General features: G+C 36.1%; 1 protein-coding gene across 1 annotated transcript in view; it reads left to right on the top strand.

Moving 5' to 3' along the window:
- Positions 1-21,682, top strand: part of LOC150088656 (apoptosis-stimulating of p53 protein 2-like) — a 162,488-nt gene that overhangs the window by 95,730 nt on the left and 45,076 nt on the right. The window contains exons 4-5 of the mRNA XM_090370281.1: positions 1,643-2,401; positions 19,009-19,385. Coding sequence (XP_090226407.1) covers positions 1,643-2,401; positions 19,009-19,385 — 1,136 coding nt within the window. The remainder of the gene's footprint in view (positions 1-1,642; positions 2,402-19,008; positions 19,386-21,682) is intronic.

Genomic DNA, 21,682 nt, shown 5'->3' with positions numbered 1-21,682 from the left:
TTTTTTTTTTTTTTTTTTGGCTGATGCTGCATAAGCTTGCTTTCTTGCATCATATGCCTCTGTTAATGCTTATGGTATACAGCAATTTTTCTAGCATAGATAAGGAGGTGATTATCCCCTTGTATAAGGCAATGGGCAGGCCACACCTTGAGTACTGTATACAGGTCTGGAGGCCTCATTTTAAGAAGGATGTAGAGCTGGTGGAATGAGTACAGAGAAGGGCAACAAGATTAGTGAATGGAACAAAGGGTTGCTTTTACGAAGAAGGCTTAAGTTTTGCAAATTACAGTGTCTGGAGATTAGGCACTTGCGAGGTGATCTAATTGAGGTGTATAAAGCCTTGAATGGTTTGAGCATGCTCAATGCTGATGGGATTCTTCCTCTTGCTCAGAATAATCGCCTGAGAGGGCATAAATTCAAATTGAGAAAAGACAGTTGTAGGATAGATGTGCAGAAGTTTGCCTTTAGCCAGCGGATGGGTGATTGCTGGAACAAACTTCCATCTGTCATTGTAGAAGTTGATAGCTTAAATAGATTCAAGGCAGAACTTGACAAAATTTGGAGCAAGTGGATGGGTGAAATAAGGGGGGGGTTTGGCTGATGCTATATAAGCTTGCTTTCTTGCATCATGTGCCCTTGCTAATGCTAATTGAATTCTGAATAAATTTTAAAAACATGGCCATAAGTCATACATTAAGCTGACTTTCAGGTCAGTGGCAAAAAAGCAGTAGAAAAGTTAAACAAAAAGTGTCAGAGAACAAAAGGATATGCATGTGTTCCTGTACCATTCCTAAAAAGAAACTATACAAAAAAAAAATAAAAAAATCCTTTACATCAAATAATGCAACTTTTTCAAACCTGCAATCCTATATATAGTATTTAACTTTTATATTTACTTTTTCCGCTAATGAACAGATGAAAGCCATTTTGCAAAATTTTTTTAAAATTTGTTTCTAAATTTATTTCAAGTTACTGTTTTTCACTCATTCCAAATTCAGAATTCATTATATCTTGTTAATTGTAAGCTTATTGGCACAGTTATGAACCTTGCATTAAGCATAGTGATTTTCCCTTTATCCACATAGTGTGGTCTTTTTTTCCATCAGCTGAGATAGGACTACCAGCCTGCAAAAATTAAGAAACTATATTGCCTCCTATTAGATTTCAGAGTAGCAGATAGAAAAGCAAATTATGTTGTATTATTTTGGTAATTTAATTAATGGATGATCGATCCTGTTTGTACCATGTGTGATTCTGTTCCTCAAAAATTTCACTGTCATTCTAGTTTGTCTACAAATCTGAAAACCTTTGAATCACTGATGTATTGACCTAAGTAATTTGGTGTTATAGTTGAATAATCTTCTGTATCATTTTAATGAAACAAGTAGATAAATATAATGTAAGAAAAAATTCTTGTAGTATGGATAAATTTATTTTTAAATTATTTCTAAACCTTTTTGTTATTTTTTTATAATTTGTTTATATTATTATTATTAAATTTCAGTTTTGCATAAAATTACATTATACAGTTCTATATGTATCACGGTGTGCACATACCAGTTTAAAGCTAGTGAGAATATGTAGTGATAACATTTTTACTCAAGTTGTTTTATTAAAGTTCTTTCTTTTTTTTTTTTTACAGTATCAAACAAAGTTAACAGAACAGCAAAATGCACGCATTGCCCAACAAAGAGAACTTTTAGCACAACGGCAACAAGAAGCTTCACACATGGATCAAAAAATAACAGAATTACAACAACGTCTTCAGAGAAAAAGGATACTCAATCAACAGCTAGCAAATCAGATCCATTCCGCTACAGTTGCTAAACAGCCTCACATGCAGACTCAGAATAAGACTCGAATTCGGCCACTTAGCACAAATATTGCAACTGTGGAACCCCTTCAGAGAACTTCTCAGGAACCTGATAGAAGTCAGGATGATCTTCATGCAAAATTGCATGGTTCAAAGCAAGCTGATGATTTTGCAGAATTCACTCCCTCTAAGAATGATCCAAAATATCAGACTCTGCCATACAATACCAAGTTTTTGATGAAGGGTATTAAGGACCAAGAGGATGTTCAACAAACAGCTGATAATGAGAACACAGACAGCTGGATCCCAACTACAGAAAGGGATTCTGCTCCTATACAGAATGGAAATATACCTCTTTCTGTTTCTCAGCATTCTTCATCGGTAAATTATGCATCTCCTGTTACACCTTCTAAACCTACGCACAGCCTCACCAACTTCACTCCCCGCCCATTTGGCACAACATACAGTTCTTCCCTCCTTGGACCCTTGGCAGCCACTCTCTTATCCTCTACAAGAGGACAACAGCAGTCAAACGATAATACTGCCACCATACCACCTTTAGTAACAACTTCACTCTCTGCAGTAACGGTATGTTAGATTTCCTTCTGCAAAATATAATATTTGGCTGAAAAGGCACTATATCTTTGTATTTTACACCCCTCTAATTTAAATTTCTTCTGTGCACCCCACCCTTATTTATAGATATTGTATGTATTTTTTTTCAATAGAAGTATGAAAATAATTTTATAAAATTTAATTCATAATAGCATACTTTAGTGTATTAGTCCAAAATTAAAGTCTTTATTAAATTAAGTCCTGTTTTTCAGAGGTGCCACTATATTCTTTACACTTGCAGTGAGTCCATGTGCTGACAAGAGTACATGACAACAACAGAAAAAATCATTAAGAAAATATTTCTAATGATAAAATATTTGAAAGTTTACTTCCAGTCTAAACACAATTTGTACAATGCTACTAGCAAATGCCTCTTAAGCAGCAAAGAGCCAATAAGTTTCTGTAGAAATTATTTAATAATAAAGTCTTAATTTTCATGTATTTTTAAATAAAATAGTCTTCATAACTGCTGCTTTACCATTATGGATAAGTTTAAGCAGTTACAAACATAATTCTGTCTCAACAGAAGAATGAGTACCAATGAATAAGATGAAAGAATGTTTCTAAGATGTGATAATTAGTATTTGAATTCTAGATTTACAAAATGTGCAAGATACACACAGCTGCCAACTTTTGATTTTCAAAAAGCTGGGTAACTGTAAGCAGGAGACAAATGAGAGATTTTTTTTTTTTTTTTTGGCCGTAACAGGTAGAAAATGGAAGCCTTTTCAGCAAAAAATCAGGTTGAAAAATGAGTACAGCCACGCCGACCGGGCTAGCCAGGTGGGTAAAGTGCCTGCCTGGCAACCCAAAGGTCGCGGGTTCGAATCCCGCCTCGGGCTTGGATCAAAGTACTGCAAAAACCTTGGGAGGTGCACTATGGCCACAGAAGCCGATGCGCCAACAACTACAAAAAAAAAAAAAAAAAAAAAAAGAGTACAGCCACTCCTCGACTTACATTAGGGTTGCGTTCCGCGGAACTCTACGTAAGTCAGAATTTTTCTAAATGCTTATACAGCACTGACAAATTTGATTGAATTTAATTGAAGCAAAAAATTAATGTTTGACACAAATATAAATAGAATTATTTATTCAATTTTTTTTTTTATCTCATGTGCAGGAAAAATTACAAAAGTGTACAAAATTACAAAAATTTCAAAATTATAAAATTACAGAAAGAGAGAGGAGACAGGCATAACATCAGCAAGTTTTACCTTTTGAGCATCATTGCCAGAATTAACTCTCCTGCTGATAAGCATGCTGCTACGGAAGTTCAGGACTGGAGAGAGAGATTTAGAAGGGGGTTTTTCCAACACATCACAAAATTTCTCTGCAGCTGCAAAATTGGCACTGGCGATGTCACGCATACTTTAATATTTTGGAAACTAGTGTGATGCTTGAACCTATTAAACCATCCATTTCTCGCCACGAACTCGGCTTGGAGTTCGCCGTACTTATCCTTAATATCTTCATAAATACTTCTTGCTTTTGCTTGAATGGCCATTAGACTCAGGGACACTTGCTTCTGAATCTGATTTTCTATCCATATTATTAATAGCTTTTCCATCCTCTATACAGCACCTAAATGCTGTTTTGTGCTCACTGCTGATCTTAAATGCGTTGATCCTTTAACATGTTCTTTTATACATGCACTATCCCTTAAAATAGTATTCACTGTTGAGGCAGCGAGATTTAATTCTGTGCAACAGATGACAAACTTTGTCCTGCTTCGTACTTCTTAATCATTTTCATCTTCATTTCTAAATCAATTTTGTTTTGTTTCCTAGCACTGCCAGCGCTTGCACTTTCTGTTGGTCCCTTTCCCTTCACCATTGTAATAAGTAAATAGGAATGAAGAGAAGATTCTGAAAATTTATTTATATTTTTTTATATGATTGAAGATTTCAGTGAAGGGGAACTTATTTCACCATAATACTGTAAGGTAAAAACACACAGAATTCCGGTTATTGGTATTATCGCAAATGCGATAAAATCGAGTTTACTACCCATTTATAATAGATTGCGCTAACAGAAAAGCCCAATAAACCGGAAAGTACAAATTGTTTTTATTGTTTTTTGTGGTAGTGACCTCCAGAAATGTGTTTTAGAAAAATATGACAAAGGTGTTCAAAATTGATTCTTATAATGGAACTTATGATAATGATGAAAGTGTAGTGCAATTTCCATTATAAAAATGACCTTTTAGTTAGAGAGTTAAATAACTTAGTTATATAATGAAAATTTCAACTTCCAAGGTCTTGGAACGAATTACCAAAAAAAAAAAAACCAACGTGTAATTGGGTTCACATAATGATATTTTCACAATACCTCCATTTATTCCTACAGGATGTAAAATACGTTTACACGATTTTTTTTAAGTTTGCACTGGCCGGCAAAAACTTACGTAAAGTCAAATTTCCGTAAGTCTAGTATTACATAAGCCAGGGAGGGGCTGTATTTCAGAAAAAGCAGGAGCTTTTTTTTTAAGTCCAAACTGCACTAAAAATCAAGTTTCACCAACAATATGCACATCTTACATTAAAATACAGCCATAGGGTTATTTACTAGTACAGTATGCTTTCATACTGTAACAGGATTTTTGTTTGTGGATTTCTGTTCACATTGTCTGTTTGACATCAGCTGAATAAGATTGCTTCTAGAAAGCAGAGTGCCCTTTTCTGAAATGTTGAGCATCACAGTTTTGTTTATAATAATGCTACTGCTGTTTATACTTGGCTGTCAAGAGCATTTCTAAGTCTTAACCAGAAAGAGAAGATGTGAACACAAGCTATGCTGCATGTGTTTCTCACATGCAGCATACCCTGAGTTCACATCTTCTCTTTCTGGTGAAGATTAGACCTCTCACAATTGGTGAGGAATTGTTAAAATGCCAAGCATGACTTGGGATAATTTGTTATATCTCAGTTTCCTTGTGCACTTTCCAGTTCCCCAACCAAAGAGAACTCTTCTGCAGAAATGAATTCAACATTTTGTTTGATATACCATTCAAAACCTATTAGTGCACTTTAAAGTTAAAACACCAAACAGGCATTACTACCCCTTAACACTGGGAAATGCTTTTCCTTCAAAGTGTTACTTTTTTAAAACCTTTTATCAGCAAAAAATAATTCAAAATTGTTCACTTTTTAACACCACTCTACATTTTAAAGCTATTATGGACACATCTATGAACATCCACTTCTTTATATTGAAAATGGATATTTTTAAAATAAAACTTTTGCAGCATGCACATTTGTTAACATTTGAACTCTCCTCCCTTCCTTGGGCATGAGGTTCATTTATTGCTGGGGGAATTAGTATGAGTTGCTAAGGCTCACACCACCGAGAATAGCAGATTGTGGAACTCTTGAAAAATGGAACTCCTGCATTTCCTCATTACTGGTGTTCAATTTGTTTATATGAGCACCCCTTGTTTACGATTATGAAAATGAAACCCTCTCATTCTTCATTATTTGTGCTCTAAATACATGAGCTGCTTGTAAAGTACATGATGGTAGTACACTGTCAGAATTAAATTGAAAAACTACACTAATTTTAAATTCATTTTAATGAATTTAAAATTACATTAGATTTAATGAAAACATGTTATTTTATTTGTTTGTGGAAATCACATTGAGGAATACTAAAAGTGACACTGATGTCAATGTTGTATGTAACATTTTATTTACAATTAATGGTCTCTCTTATAGTAGGAATTTTGTGTAAAACTGAAGGTTAAACATTTACCCAAAGACAGTCAACACATACAGACATGCTTCAAAACCTTTTTTCTTGCTTCAGTGTGCATTAATTGAAATTATTTAAATCTGTTCTATCTTTCCTTTTAGCACTTCTTTATAGATAGTAGTAAATATCAACCAATATGCTTCCATTTTCACTGGAAGGCATGCAGCCCCTTTTACGGATAGATACCACTAATGAAAAAGTAGCCACACTAATGAAAAAATACCACACATGGAAAAGTAGCCATCCTGTTGGACTCAAGAGTTTCATCCAGATGCATTCCATTGTAAACTTCCTTAGAAGCTGTTGCCACATGCATAGTAATTGGAATCACTGTTACATTAGTTTCAATTTATCTTCCACCTAATTGTCCATATTCTATTCAGGAAATGGAAGATCTTGTGTTGCAACTACCACCTCCCTTCTGTCTACTAGGTGACTTTAATGCTCACCACCCATTATGGGGTTCCTCCAGCTTAGACAGGCATGGTAAGCTTACTGAAATGTTGATAGACAGATAGGATTTAACATTGTTGAATACTGGCTCTCCTACCTATGTTCATTTTCCTACCGGATCAACCTCCACAGTAGATCTTTCCATTTGCTCTCCAGTGCTTTATCCAAGTATTGATTGGGTAACTCTTAATGATCCTTACAACAGTGATCATTTCCCAATAATATGCAAAGTTCAAACTTCCTGTTCATCACCAAGAGATAATCCAGCAAAATAGAAATTTCCAAAGGCTGACTGGATAAAATACAGCAGGCTTGTCTCGTTCAACAACCATATCATACAGTGCTCTTCTATCAACCATGTTACTGAACACGTTACAAACCAAATTCTAACAGCTGCAACCGCTGCCATTCCACAATACCAAGTCAGAAAAAGGCAAAAATTAAATTATTGGTGGAACAAAGAGTGCAACAATGCAAAAAAAAAAAGAGAAAAACAAAGCATGGAATCAATTCCACAAACATCCAACCACTTCCAATCTTATTAATTATAAGCGACTTAGAGCAAGAGATTGTTATATCAGACGAAAAGCAAAAAAAGAATCTTGGATTAAATTCGCTTCCTCAGTTAATAAAAATACAGACATCAGACTGATTTGGAACAAGATAAAACTGTTAAATGGCAAATTTCGTCCAACATCTACTCCACTAATTAAATGGAATGGACAGGAACTCTCTACCCCTGCAGAAATCGCAAATGCACTAGGATCTGTATTTTCTCAGTTGTCCTCCTCAACTGCTTATGACTAATCATTTCAAAAATTAAACATGTAACTAAAAAAATCCAAACTGAATTCACTGACAAATGTGCATTAACATATAATCAACCATTCACTATGGTTGAACTGCAGCATAACCTTACCAACCCAAGGAACAGTGCTGCTGGCCCTGATGGGATATTTTATGTTATGCTCAAAAATTCAGATCCAAAATCATACTCATCACTACTCATCTTCTTCAATCGAATCTTCACTGAACATACATTCCCAAGCTCCTGGCATCATTTCTACATACTGGCTATCCCAAAACCTGGTAAAGACTATTCTGTTCCTCATAACTATAGACCAATTTCACTTACCAGCTGTCTGAGCAAAACCCTTGAAAAAATGATTCATCACCGTCTGACTTGGTATCTTGAATCCCAAAATTTGATCAATAACAATCAATTTGGATTCAGAAAAAATCGATCATCACTGGACCTTATGATTAAAGCTGAAGCAAACATCAGAAATGCATTCATCAAAAAGGAGCATCTCGTTATGGTCTGTCTGGATATTGAGGAAGCCTTTGACACCACATGGCATTACGGCATCTTAAAGGATATACATTCTCTTGGCCTGAGAGGAAATTTGCCATATTTCATCCAAAATTTCTTACAACAAAGATCCTTTCAATTTCGTTATCAGGGAACTCTTTCTAAAAACTTTGTCCAGGAAGAAGGAATCCCTCAAGGGTCTGTTCTCAGCACCACTCTATTCGCAATTAGAATTAATCAATTAACTGAACTCATTCCAGAAACAGTGGACTCACCTTTATGCCGATGATCTCACAATCTCCTGCCATTCTCAAAACATGAACTATATTGAGAGACAATTGCAGATATCAATAAATCGGATCCAGATCTGGATGACACAAAACGGTTACAGACTATCCAGCCAGAAATCGACTGCCATTCACTTCTGTACCATTCGTAAAATACATCCTGATCCTGAACTCCAATTAGATAACCATCCTATTCCAATAGCAAATAGTATTCGTATGCTTGGCTTAATTTTGACAGCAAGTTAAACTATCAAAAACACATTGAACATCTCTGGAAAGCTTGTCAAAAAAAACGAACTTACTCAGAGCCTTATCAGCAACAACCTAGGGAGCAGATCGTTACACCTCGCTTCACTTATATAGATCCATAATCAGATCTCGATTGGACTATGGCACACCTGTCTTCGATTCTACTAGGGAAAGTGCTTTATCTCGCCGAACCCTATTCAACATTCAGCTCTTAGAACAGCCCTAGGTGCGTTCAGAACATCTCCAGTGCAAAGTCTGTATGTAAAAGCCTATGAAGCTCCTCTAAAGATCAGAAGAAAGATGTTATTACTGAACTATGCAACCAAGATCAAAAGCCAGTTGACCCATCCTAACTGGTCAATATTTAATGATCTGCAACTCACGACCTTTTATAGAAACAAACCACAAGCAACTAGGCTTGCAGGTATTATGTTAATGGAACTAGTAGAAAACTGGAATATACAACTCAATAAAGTCCACCAAGAACGTATAGATCACATTCCTCCATGGTCTATCATCATGCCGTCTTGTGACAATTATTTCCACCAATGGGGAAAACACGCCTTAACGGATAATAACATCCAACAGCTGCACATTGCTCATATACAATGTTATCTTGACTTCTCTAAAATATATACTGATGGATTGAAGTCCGAGAGTGGAACAAGTACAGCAGCAGTATTCCACGACACTACAATTTCTGTATCACTTCCGACTGAATGCAGTAGTTACACCACTGAATTATATGCCATAAAGCTTGCTCTGGAAAACACTTTCCATCTCTCAATCGAAAAGAGCATAATCTACACAGACTCGCAAAGTGCCCTTTAGCAATGCAGAAGATTTCCCCACCTACTCATCCATTACTACAGCTCATCAGATCAGAGTTGATTTGTCTCAGAGATCATCAGCAAAAGGTTGTCTTCTGCTGGATCCCAGGTCATACTGGAATACCAGGAAACAAAATTGCAGATGCTGCTGCCAAGCATCCATCTAGCACAGCCCCAATGAATTTTCTGGTCCCGTTCAGTGATTACAAAATGCATATATATATGTAAGAAACGATGGACACTTCAGTGGCAAATACATATACATAACAAACTCCTTGAAATTAAACCTGTACTGCAATTATGGGCTTCCAATTTTCGCACAAACAGACAAGAAGAGATAGTCCTGGCCAGAGCCGGAATAGGCCACACTCATTTGACCCATCTATTCCTGTTATCAGGTAATGACCCTCCACAGTGTTCGCATTGCCACAGGTCACTCACAATAAAACACATACTCCTGGAATGCACCTTGTATAACAACTCTCGTCTAATTTCATTCACTTCTCTTTCAAACTTACAGGAATTGTCACTTAGCCATATGATAGGGGAAAATTCAAAACTTGCAGAATTTTTCTTCTTTCTGAAACAAATAGGTTTATATAACTGTTTCTAACTGCTTCCATAGAAGCCAATAAAACTAGTATTAAATACTATGATAGGTGCAATATGGCCTGAATAGCCTTTGCACCAGAAAAATCTAAACACAACAACAACTGCCCCTTTTACAGCACATGAGATGACCCAGACAGACAGCTTATTACCACCAAGTACTCAGTTTCCTGTTTTAAGACTGTTGCCACTTCAATTTTTATGCATACCGTAACAGGGGCATTGTCAAAAGTAGGTGAAAGATTAATTTTTTAATGGAATTCTAAATGCTTTCAGCCTCTAGAATGATCATCCAATGCTGGCACTGAGAACATGTTGCTTTCAATTTTATGATTTTTTATTATGAGGAGAGGCCACCACAATCATATATAGCTTGGAATAACTTTGAATTTTGACATCTATAGCAATGGCACATTTTTTTTAGAGCCATCACTATGACTTCTTTCCTTATCTGAGAAATTTCAGTAAACAGTGTTTGCTGTTTTTGTTCTTCCACACCTTTTTTTTTTTTTTTGCTATTTCACTGTCAGGGAAACATTTCTGGACAGCAAGCCAGCTTGATTTACAGAACTGGAAGAAGCTTATATTCTATGATAAACAATATGAAAAAACATTTATCACATATGTAAGGTACTACATGGGTAGCAGTAATACCAGGTTAACATACAAACTGTATGGTACCACATTCAGGGTAGTGAAGAATGAAAGGGACCTGGAGGGAACTCCACAATCAGCTATGAAGTTCTCTGAGCACTGCAGGCAAGCTGCCAGGACAGCTCATGAGGTTCTGTCAATGATATACAAGAATTTTGCCAACAGAGGTGTAAGGGGTGATTATCCAATTGTATGAGGCAATTGTTAGACAACATCCTGAGTACTGCAGCAGGTCTGGAAGCCTCATTTTAGGAAGGATATGGATCTGTTGGAATGGGTGCAAAGAAGAGCAGTGGGATTAGTGAAAGGAACAAAAGAGTGCTCTTACCAGGAAAGTTCTGCAAACTGCAACATCTGAAAACTAGGCACCTGCAAGGAGATGGGATTGAAGTATTTAAGTCTTTGAATGGACTGAGTAAGCTTGCTACTGATGGAATACTTCCTCTTGTTCAGACCACATACATAATGACACATGAGGAGCATAAACTGAAATTGAGGAAGGATGGTTGCAGGATAGCTGTGCAGAAGTCTGCCCTCAGTTATCAGGTAGTTGATTATCAGAACAGGCTTCCATCTGGGGTTATAGAAGTAGGTAATTAGTTTGAATTAATTCAAGGAAGAATCAGAAAACAAACTATTAGAGTGGTGCAGACACATGATATATACAGTGTTTTTTTTGGCTGATGCTGTATAAGCTTGCTTTCTTGCATTGTTTACCACTACTAATACTAATATGACAATATCATTGACACTCTAAAACACCATGTCTAATTTTTGTTTCTGTGTACTGCACATTGTCTTTGTTTATTTGTTTGCAAATAAACAGAAAGACATCATGCTGATTACATTGTGTTTCCTTCCACTTGAAATTGAAAAATCACATCTATATACAACACACATAACCTTTTCCAGATTTTACAATACTGTATTTCCAGTATGGTATGGCTGTATGTGTTTTCTGAAATGTATGTTATCTTTCTTTGGCATCATACTGAAAGACATTATTAATTAGCTTCACACCACACAAGTACAATGAAACAGTCACATTACAGAGAATAATGCTGTTATCCCATACAAAATAGGATATTCTGTTTTGTATAATAGAATAATGCTGTTATTCTATTTTGCAAAGTAGACTGGTGTACCTGAAGGTTAATTTATTAACACTTTCACTGCAAATTAATGCATATATGTGCGAAGGGGTTTTTAATCTGGATGAAAAACCATGTGACTTTAAGAACCATTTCGGCGAAGGTAGTTTCTCCATGCATTCTCGGTAAACAGATGGTGCATATTATCAGTAGTGGCAGTAGAAGTCGATAACGGTGTATTGATTATTTATTTATTTTTTTTTTTCTCATTATCAAAAGCAGATCATTGGAGTTCATGAGTGTTGGAGTTCACCCTCCAGACTGCCACAGTCTTGGTGTTTATCCCCCTTCCTGCTGTTTTAAAATAGGAAAACGACTTCTACAGACAGTGCGTGTTATCAGTAGTGGCAGTAGAAGTCGTTTTCTTATATTAAAACAACAAGAAGGGGGGGGGATAACACTCTAAGAACCATTTTCGGTGAAGGTAAAGAAAGCCAACATGAGAACCATGGCAAACTTCGGAAAACTTATTGGGTAAACTCTTTTCCCGCTACTGCAGTTTCTCCATGCATTCTCGGTAAACAGTCTGGAGGGTTGTACTCATTAGTAAATTTTAGCCCACTCATGAACTCCAGTAATCTGCTTTTACTAATGAGAAAAAACTAATCAGTACCTTGTTAATGACTTCTACTGCCACTACCAATAATACACACCATCTGTTTATCGAGAATGCAGGGAGAAACTACTGTAGCGGGAAACGAGTTTGTCTGGTAGGGTTCAAGTTGACAGTGAATGTGTTAACAAAAATAAGCAGAAATTCACAGAATTTTTTTAAAAAGGTTCTAGTTTTAATGTAATTTTAGTAAAAGGCAAAGAAAAAATATGTTACAACAAGATGGAGAAGGGATCAAAACAAGTCAAAAAGACAGATTCTCCATTACAAAGCAGAACAGTTGGCAATTCATCATCATCATCATCAGCCATTTTCAATCCACTGCAGGATGAAGGCCTCTCCAGCAACTTTCCAGTTCCTTCTGTTTTGAGCACTGGCCATCCATTTACTACTCAAAAACTCATGAATTTCATCTATCCATCTCCGCCTTTGTCTTCCAGGTTTTCTTCTAGCCCCTCTTGGGTACCATTCGGTTATTTTCTTAGTCCATCTGTCATCATGTCTTCAAGCTATGTGTCCTGCCCAAGACCATTTTAGTTCTTTAGTTTTGATAAGAATGTCCTTTACTTGAGTTTGCTGCCTAATCCATGTGTTTCTCTTCTTATCTAACAGTCTGATTCCCAATATAATTCGTTCCATTCTTCGCTGTGTAGTTCTTAGCTTCTCTTCCATTCTTTTGGTGAGTGCCCAAGTTTCACTTCCATAAGTCATGGTGGGGAGTATACATTGATTCATTATTTTACGTTTCAGACAAACTGGGATATTGCTCTTCAGTATGTGGCTATATTTCCTGAATGCTATCCATCCAAAATTTATTCTTCTCTTGACTTCCAGCCATTTATCATTATTACAGCTAATAACTTGTCCCAGATAAGTATATGACTCCACCTTTTCAATTACTGCTCCTTCAATCATTATTTCCCTTTCCGTGGCATACTTGTTCATCATTACTTTTGTTTTATCCATATTCATCTTTAGTCCAAAATCCTTACTAACTGTGCATAACTGATTAAGATTTTCCTCTAATTCTTTGGGATCGTGGCTTATGACCACAATGTCATCTGCAAATCGTAAATGGTTTAGGTACTCTCCGTTCACATTGACTCCTTTCTGCGACCAGTCTAATCTTCTGAAAGCTTCCTCAAGGGCAGCAGTAAACAGCTTCGGAGATATTGTGTCTCCTTGTCGAACTCCTTTCTCGATTTTAAATTTGCTACTGTCTTTGTCCAGTCTAATAAAGGATGTAGCACTCTCATATATTTTCTTCAAAATCATAATATATGGAGTATCTATGCCTTGTCTTTCCAGTGCCCGAAACATTGCCTTATGCTGTATGGAGTCAAATGCCTTTTCATAATCCACAAATGCCAGGCATAATGGTGTTTTATATTCATTTGCTTTCTCCATTAGCTGTGATATTACGTGAAGGTGATCCATAGTTGAGAATCCTGTCCTAAAGCCAGCTTGCTCTTTCGGTTGATTCTCATCAAGTATTCTTTCTAATCTGTTAGTAATGACCCTTGTGAACAACTTGTAGATATGGGATAACAAGCTAATTGGTCTATAATTTCCAATTTCTGATTTATCTCCTTTCTTATGCAGCAAAACTATGACTGCATTATTCCACTGCTTAGGCATCACACCTTTTCTAATGCACTTTGTGAAGAGCCTTGCCAGTTTTTGTGTTATGTCTCTTCCTCCCAATTTTAACAACTCTACAGTAACTTCATCTTCCCCAGGGGCTTTCCGATTCTTCATTTTCTTCAATGCATGTTCTACCTCATCAGGAAGAATATCGGGTATGTCGTATGTGTTGCTACTTTGCAATCCATGTTCCCCACTGCTGGTATCATTCCCTCGCTCCTTGTATAATTCTCTATAGTAGTCTTCTGCTATTTGAATTATGCCTTCTCTGCTGTTTATAAGTACACCATCGCTATTCTTCAGTTTCAGTATCATTTGTCTTTCTGTATTACTGCTGATGGCTGCTGATTTAAATCCTTTGTTTTCCCTTAATGCTTGTTCTACTTTTCTTGTGTTAAATCTTCTTATGTCCTCTCTGAGTCTCTTTCTAATGGCTTTGCATAACTCAGTATACTCAATTTTCTCCCTGTCAGTGTTTTTCTTGCTCTTCATTTGTCGTCTTTGGTTCATCATGACAAGTGTTTCTTGACTAATTTTTTCTTCTTTGGATTTCTGTTTCCCTATAGGTTTCTTGGGCTTTATCACTTTCAGAAAGTTGTAATATTCCTCGTCGATATCTTGGTCCTGAGCAGTCTGCAGAAGCTCAAACTTGTTCTTAAGTTCCAGTACATACTGCTTTTTCTCCTCCTCTGTTATTTCAAAGACCTTTGTATTATTTACTCGAGTCAGTTTTTTCCTTTCCTTTCCTACATCTATATCAAGTGTACATCTTACCATTCTGTGATCACTTCCAACATTTACCTTATTCAGGACGGTAACATCATTCACAATATATCTTCTGTTAGTGAGGATGAAGTCGATTTCATTAGTTGTTAATCCATTTGGACTCTTCCATGTCCACTTTCTGTTCACCCTTTTCTTGAAAAAAGTGTTCATTACTGACAGTCCTTGAGATTCTGCAAATTCCACAAGTCTTTCACCTCTTTTATTTCTTTCACCAATTCCAAAATTTCCTATAGTTCCTCTTTCTGTGCTGTTTTGCCTTTTTCCAACCTTAGCATTGAAGTCCCCCATAAGAATAGTGTAGTGGGTTTTCTGCTCATCTAGAAGACTCTCAATTTCAGTGTACATTTCTTCAACCTCTTCATCATCATGGCTCGATGTTGGTGCATAAATCATTATAATCTTTAGCTTGTACCTCTTAGAAATCTTGAGTATTAGTCTTGACACCCTTGGTGATGTACTTTTGAATTCCAAAATGTTGTTTTTTAAATCTTTATGGACCAGAAACCCAACTCCACCTTCGCTCCTTTCACTGTTTCCATTGGTGTACAGCAGATTTCCACTTGATAGACTTATAAGTGACTCATTTCTTCTTCTTGTTTCAGCCAAACCGATGATATTCCAATTCACATTTTCTAATTCCTTTTCCAGCTCTAATATCCTGTCTTCACTGATGAGTGATCGTACGTTATAACAGGCCAAGTTCAATTTCCGTGCATGGCAGCCTGGTTGTACCCAGAGATTCTTAGCACCCTCTGCTTCCACTCTGATCCTCTCACTGCCGTAAGAGGGAGAGTGAAAGCTGCTGGGGACTGAGGGCCATTTGTATTGTTGTGCTCTCATTGCTGGAGGGTTTGGTCTTTTCCTCTTCACGCTGACCAGGCGTCTTGAAGAGAACCACTCTACACGTTCGTTGCCACCTAAGTGACGTAACAGGGCTTACCATCGAGAAGGTGTGCATGAGTGGATTTTAGGGAGGCAGGCCAACCGGACTTCTCCTAAATCTTCTGTAATAGAGAGATATGGATCCATCAGTGTTTTAGGCTGAGTGTCTGATAACACACAGGATACCTGTTCCCCTCTAAGCCCCCTTAGATTATTGCCCTTAGGCAATTATGAATTAAATTAATACGTAATTACAATTTCACGCCGTTTTTATTAATAGCTCAGATTCAAACAGAATTCAGTATATTTGTGTCTAAAATTTGCATTACTGTATCTTTTTAAAACTTTCAACTTTTACCAATCTAAAATGAGTAAAGATCAACAAATCTGGTGGTAGTAGCAGAAACTATTTTCACAAGTCCACATAACTATTAAATACAGTATAATGTTCTTATATTCTCTCTATCTGGTGAACTCTGACTTTATGTTGTTGTCTTGGAGTATAAACAGAAAATTTAATTATTTTATTTAAAACAAAGAGAGAAAAACTTTTGTTTAAGATCTTAACATTCAAAGTTTTCTTAGTATTTGTCTTTTGTTCTTCCAGAAACTGACAGAACTTGCTTCTTATTTGCACGTACAGGTCTACCATCACTAATCTGGCCACTGGAAATCCGGTTCCACCACTAATTCGGACTTAATTTCCACGAACATAATTTCAAATTTCCCAGGTCGGCGCACCGACCTGCCGCCACTGTTTTGGTGGCATTGGTTGCAGCATCAGCTGTTGGCGCAAACTCGTAAACACTGGCAAGCCATTCCCACTTATTTTTCTGCATTTATTATTTTAACCTGCTCACATTTAGTCCCAGCCATGGTTGGGACTAAATGTGACAGTGGTGTGTCTGTGAGAAGTTTAACTCTGCTTAATTGTAAATTCCAGCAATTTCTCTCAGTTCCTCTTATTTTAGTAATTTTCTTTAAGCCATTCCTTTTTTTTTTTTTTTTTTTTTTTTTACAACACACTTATACAAACTTGCGGAAGAACACAACGCAATATGATGGATAATACAGCATACTAACAAACTTGTTTTCACAAAATCTCTAACAATACTGACAAACTTTTGCGACATTTGAATGTTTATTTTATCGCAATTAGTTTTATTGCATGCGCTCACCGCGCATGCAATAAAATAATCACAAACGATCTTCATACATATGCCATAATAGTAATATGTATGTGGCCAACACAGCTTCTCAAGAAATAAAGTAACCTACGTTGGCCACATATATGCGACAAAAAAAAAAAAAAAAAAGAAAGAAAAAAAAAAGAAAAAGACTTTTTTTTTTTTGATATTTTAAGCAAAAAAACGACAACACTGACATTACAATTTGTATTTTAGAATTACTAATCAAATTATTTGCTAAATATTTTTTGGCCCCCGGGGAATTTTTTTCTTAAACTAGCTTGGCAGTCAACATGTTAAAGGTAGGATGAGGTGGTTAGCTGTTGGGTAAACTGTATGTGCTAAAATAACTACCGGTGATCTGGCAAACTCACTAATCCGGCACTCCACAGGTCTCAATGCTGCCGGATTAGTGACGGTCAACCTATAGTTATTTTTCAACTTATACTGTAAATTTGACCCAGCCTCCCATTTGCAGTTTGTAACATATTTATGATTTGCATATAATGTTCACATGCCTGTACACAAGACATTCTGGAATACACAGATGAAAACTTTAATTACAGCACATATATATAGTTCATTAACATAACTGGATTTATTGTTCTCTCATAGCTGAAAAAAAATCTTGATATTTTCATAATAGAATAATCTTTGTAAGGATGTTCGCTACTGTTTTCTAAAAGTCTTTCTTTCTTGCTTTTATTTATTATTTAAATTGGCAAGAATAATAAGCTATTGCTGTATTCTGATTTTAGATTTAAAAAGGAGTGCAAGTTTAGCAAACCTTTGCTGTGTGATCAAGGAGTAATGAACCTGTCATATCAGTTACTTGTATTTGTGCCATGCAGTTGAGGCTTTTAAAATGTAGCCTTTCTTTGTGCACTTAGATTTCATAATAAAAGAATAATTTGAAACAGTTAAAAAAGTGCAGCACTTATAAAAATCATGAGCTGTGAAAACAGTAATTTCTTTTTTTTTTCCCCATCCAATCTTGCCTTTCATAATTAAAACAACAAAGGAGCACTTTTGCTTAAAATCATTTTGATTAAATTCAAAGTTTTGTTCTTTTAATATGAAATTGCGTGCATATACCTAATTTTCTATTTCATTTTGAAAAAATAACACCGAGTTGATCAGAGAAAACAACTCAATACAAAGAGAAAAAAAAAACATTTTCTTGAAGGCTCACCATGACTTTGTTTGGATTTTTCATATCTTGCATATCAAAGAAAGGATATAAAATTTTAAATAAAATGTAAAATTAATTAGCAACTTTTCTAATGATTCTGACTATTAAATATCCACAAATAATATTTAAAATAAAATGTTAACCATTCTTTCACCAACTCTTTTCCTCCTGTATATTAATGACCTTCTTCCCCTTAACTAGAAATCCCACACATAATTCTGCTGATGAAATACATTCCAGTTTTACAAACAATGTTTTGTGCAAAGAGCCCCAACTTCTCAAATATCCACCATAATTCCTTAAATGCTGATTTTCAGCTAAGTCTCCAGTGGGGAAAAGTACACTTAGTTAACTTTAATCTTTCAGAAGTCCAGTCCTGTTTTATTTTTCACAAAAAGAATCTACCAACCCAATGCTCAACATCAACAACACTCAAATTTCTATACAAGAATACCTATTTTTAATAGGGATAACTTTAACGTCCAACTTTTTTTAATGTAAGTATATCACAAGTATTGGGAAAAAACTTTACTTTCTTCTTCATTCTTGGCATTATTTTTCTTCTAAACAGCTGCTTAACTTTGCATAAATCGCAAATTTGCCAAAATTACCATTCTGCGTGATTCCTCCGGAACTTCTCTAAAACTAGATTATCCAAAAGAAGAGTAGTCAGGTTAATGAATCTTCATTTCAAACCCTATCACATAGATGTTCAATTTATGCTACATGCCTTTGTACAGATATTTCCTCACGATTTACTAGAGTGCTACAGGTTTTGATAACTATTCATGTTTGAGATTAACTTGGAAAAAGAGAGAGAGAGAGAGAGAGAGAGAGAGAGAGAGAGAGAGATTCTTTGGTTACTAGTTTCAATGTGAAATTTGCAGATATTATAAGTTTCCTTCAATATAGAAATCTTATCATAAAATTTCTTTTGTATATAAATATAATCACAACTTAAAAAGAAGTTTTCTTTCTTTTTAGACTTCTAACTCCTCACTCAATATTTTACCTGTGTCAAGGGGTACTCATCAAGATACACGGCCTCCATCAATACCCTACCAAGAAAACACAGAGGGACCAACTAAGCATTCCTGTTCATCAGATGCCCAACTGCCACAAGCTAATGGTGATCAGTCTCAGAACATTAAAGCAACAGAATCAGTTGAAGAAAGACAAGTTTCACTTTCTTGTGACTCTTTATCTAAACCTGCCCTTCCACCAAAACCATCAATTCCAGTAAAACCAATTCCACCACCCCGGCAAACACATGTAGTAGGTGGTAGTCCACAAGAGAAGGGTGATATCAATTTAGCCTTATCTGTTTTAAGAGGTTCAGATCAAGAAAAGAAGAACTACAGGTAATCATTTAAAATTAGTGGTGTATTTACAGCGACATAAGTAAAGTAGAGGTTCAATGTATTAAGTACATGTTGCAGCTGAGAATATCTTGAATAATTTAGATAGAATAAGTTAAGTAAAGTTTTCCCTGTTTTAGACATCGTTAGCAGCCTACAAATAATTTTAATCAAGAAAATAATTTTAACCATAAATATAATCTTATTCACAGCAATAATTTTAATCTTAATAATGATTCTAATCAATACCATTTCACTCAGAATACTGTCATTCTAACCACCAGAACCTTGTCGAGTGATTAGTAATGAAATTGTTCCCTTTAATGAAGAGAACAATTTCATTACCAATCACTCCCGCAACAGCAAATGAGATTAATGAATGCATTAGCCACTTTAGCTAAGCCTCTATCTAATGCTGAACTTCAATTTCTTAACAAAGGTATAAATTTCAAACCTACTCCAGGCACCATGCCAACCCAAGATTTTCTAGCTCATCTATGTAGATTCAAGCCACAGTAAAATTCATGATATAGAAACTAGGGATGCCATAAATCGTGAAGCATTCCAGAACCTTGAAAACAGACTACTATAAAAAGATATACGAGAATGTTAACAACCTGTTACCAGAAGAAAGAAAAGCTAGCCACACTCTGCAGGTGTCACAATTGTCATATATACCAAGAATTATGGATAAAGTTTCAGTTTGGTGTTGACATAAGCACTGGGAAAACAAAAATGAGTAGAAGTGTGTTATAGGCCTAATGATTGTGATGCGCATAAACAAACAACTATACAGAGAAACAGAGTGGACCAGTAAATCAGAATGTCTTATAATGGGATTTTAACTTTCCAGATATTGACTGGAACTTGTTGGTTGGTCACTCATACAATAGCAAGATTTTTGTGGATTTATTGGAGAGGACTGTTTTCTATGGTAGAATGTTAGAGAGACAACAAGAGAAAGACATACTTCCTCTTGTTGTTGTCGGTGACTCTATTGTTAGGGAAACAGGGAACATATGATATCATATATTTGGATCTTAGAAAGGCTTTTGATACTGTTGCACATGGAAGACTGCTGCACAAATTGGATCAGTGCGGCATTGGAGGCAAATTGCTATGGATAAAGGGATGGTTGAGTGGGAGAAGACAGAGAGTGGTAATCAATGGACACTGCTCTTCGTGGACTGATGTTATTAGTGGAGTCCCTCAGGGTTCAGTGTTGGGTCCATTGTTGTTTTCTGTATTTATAAATGATATTGATGATGGTATATCAGGCTTAATGTCCAAGTTTGCAGATGATATGAAGCTCGGCAGGGTTGTTAATGACACTAATGACAGTACGCTGCTGCAACAGGATCTACAAAAATTGAGCAGATGGGCTGAGAGGTGGCAAATGAAGTTTAACATTGACAAATGAGAAGTACTACATATTGGAAGAAGTAACCCCAGAGTAACGTATCAACTCTGTGGTACTATACTGACAGTGGTAGAGAACGAAAAGGACCTGGGGGTAATTGTGCAAGCAGATATGGAGTTTTCTGAGCAGTGCAGATGGTCTGCAAGAGTAGCTCATGGTGTCTTGTCAATGATATACAGGAATTTTTCTAGCAGGGATAAGGAGGTGATTATTCCCTTGTATAAGGCAATGGTCAGGCCACACCTTGAGTACTATATACAGGTCTGGAAGCCTCATTTCAAGTAGGATGTAGAGCTGCTGGAACAAGTACAGAGAAGGGCAACAAGATTAGTGAATGGAACAAAGGGTTGCTCTTACGAAGAAAGGCTTAAGTTTTGCAAATTACAGTGTCTGGAGACTAGGCACCAGCGAGGTGATCTGATAGAGGTGTATAAAGCCGTGAATGGTTTGAGCATGCTCAATGCTGATGGGATTCTTCCTCTTGCTCAGAATAATCACCTGAGATGGCATAAATTCAAATTGAGGAAAGACAGATGACGGATAGATGTGCAGCAATTTGCCTTAAGCCAGCAGGTAGTTGGTTGGTGGAACAGACTTCCATCCCTTGTTGTGGAAGTTGATAGCCTAAATAAATTTAAGGCTCAGCTGGACAGGTATTTCAAATGAACAGAGGGGTGAAATGGAAGTGTTTTTTTTTTTTTTTTGGCTGATGCTGCATAAGCTTGCTTTCTTGCATCATATGCTTCTACTAATGCTAATGCTACAGCATCAAGAGGTGGGGGAAGGAAATAAATTAATAATAAAGGTGTTGTAGAAGGAATATGTTTTTAAAATAATCTAGAAGTTAAAAGTCAATCGAAATACATTTAATGACACCATC

Source organism: Mastigoproctus giganteus, chromosome 3 (genome assembly GCF_048544385.1).
Source record: "Mastigoproctus giganteus isolate SK-2022 chromosome 3, ASM4854438v1, whole genome shotgun sequence".
NCBI lineage: Eukaryota > Metazoa > Arthropoda > Arachnida > Uropygi > Thelyphonidae > Mastigoproctus > Mastigoproctus giganteus.
The sequence above is the reverse complement of the archived record's forward strand: the minus strand, read 5'-3'. Positions and strand labels throughout refer to the sequence as shown.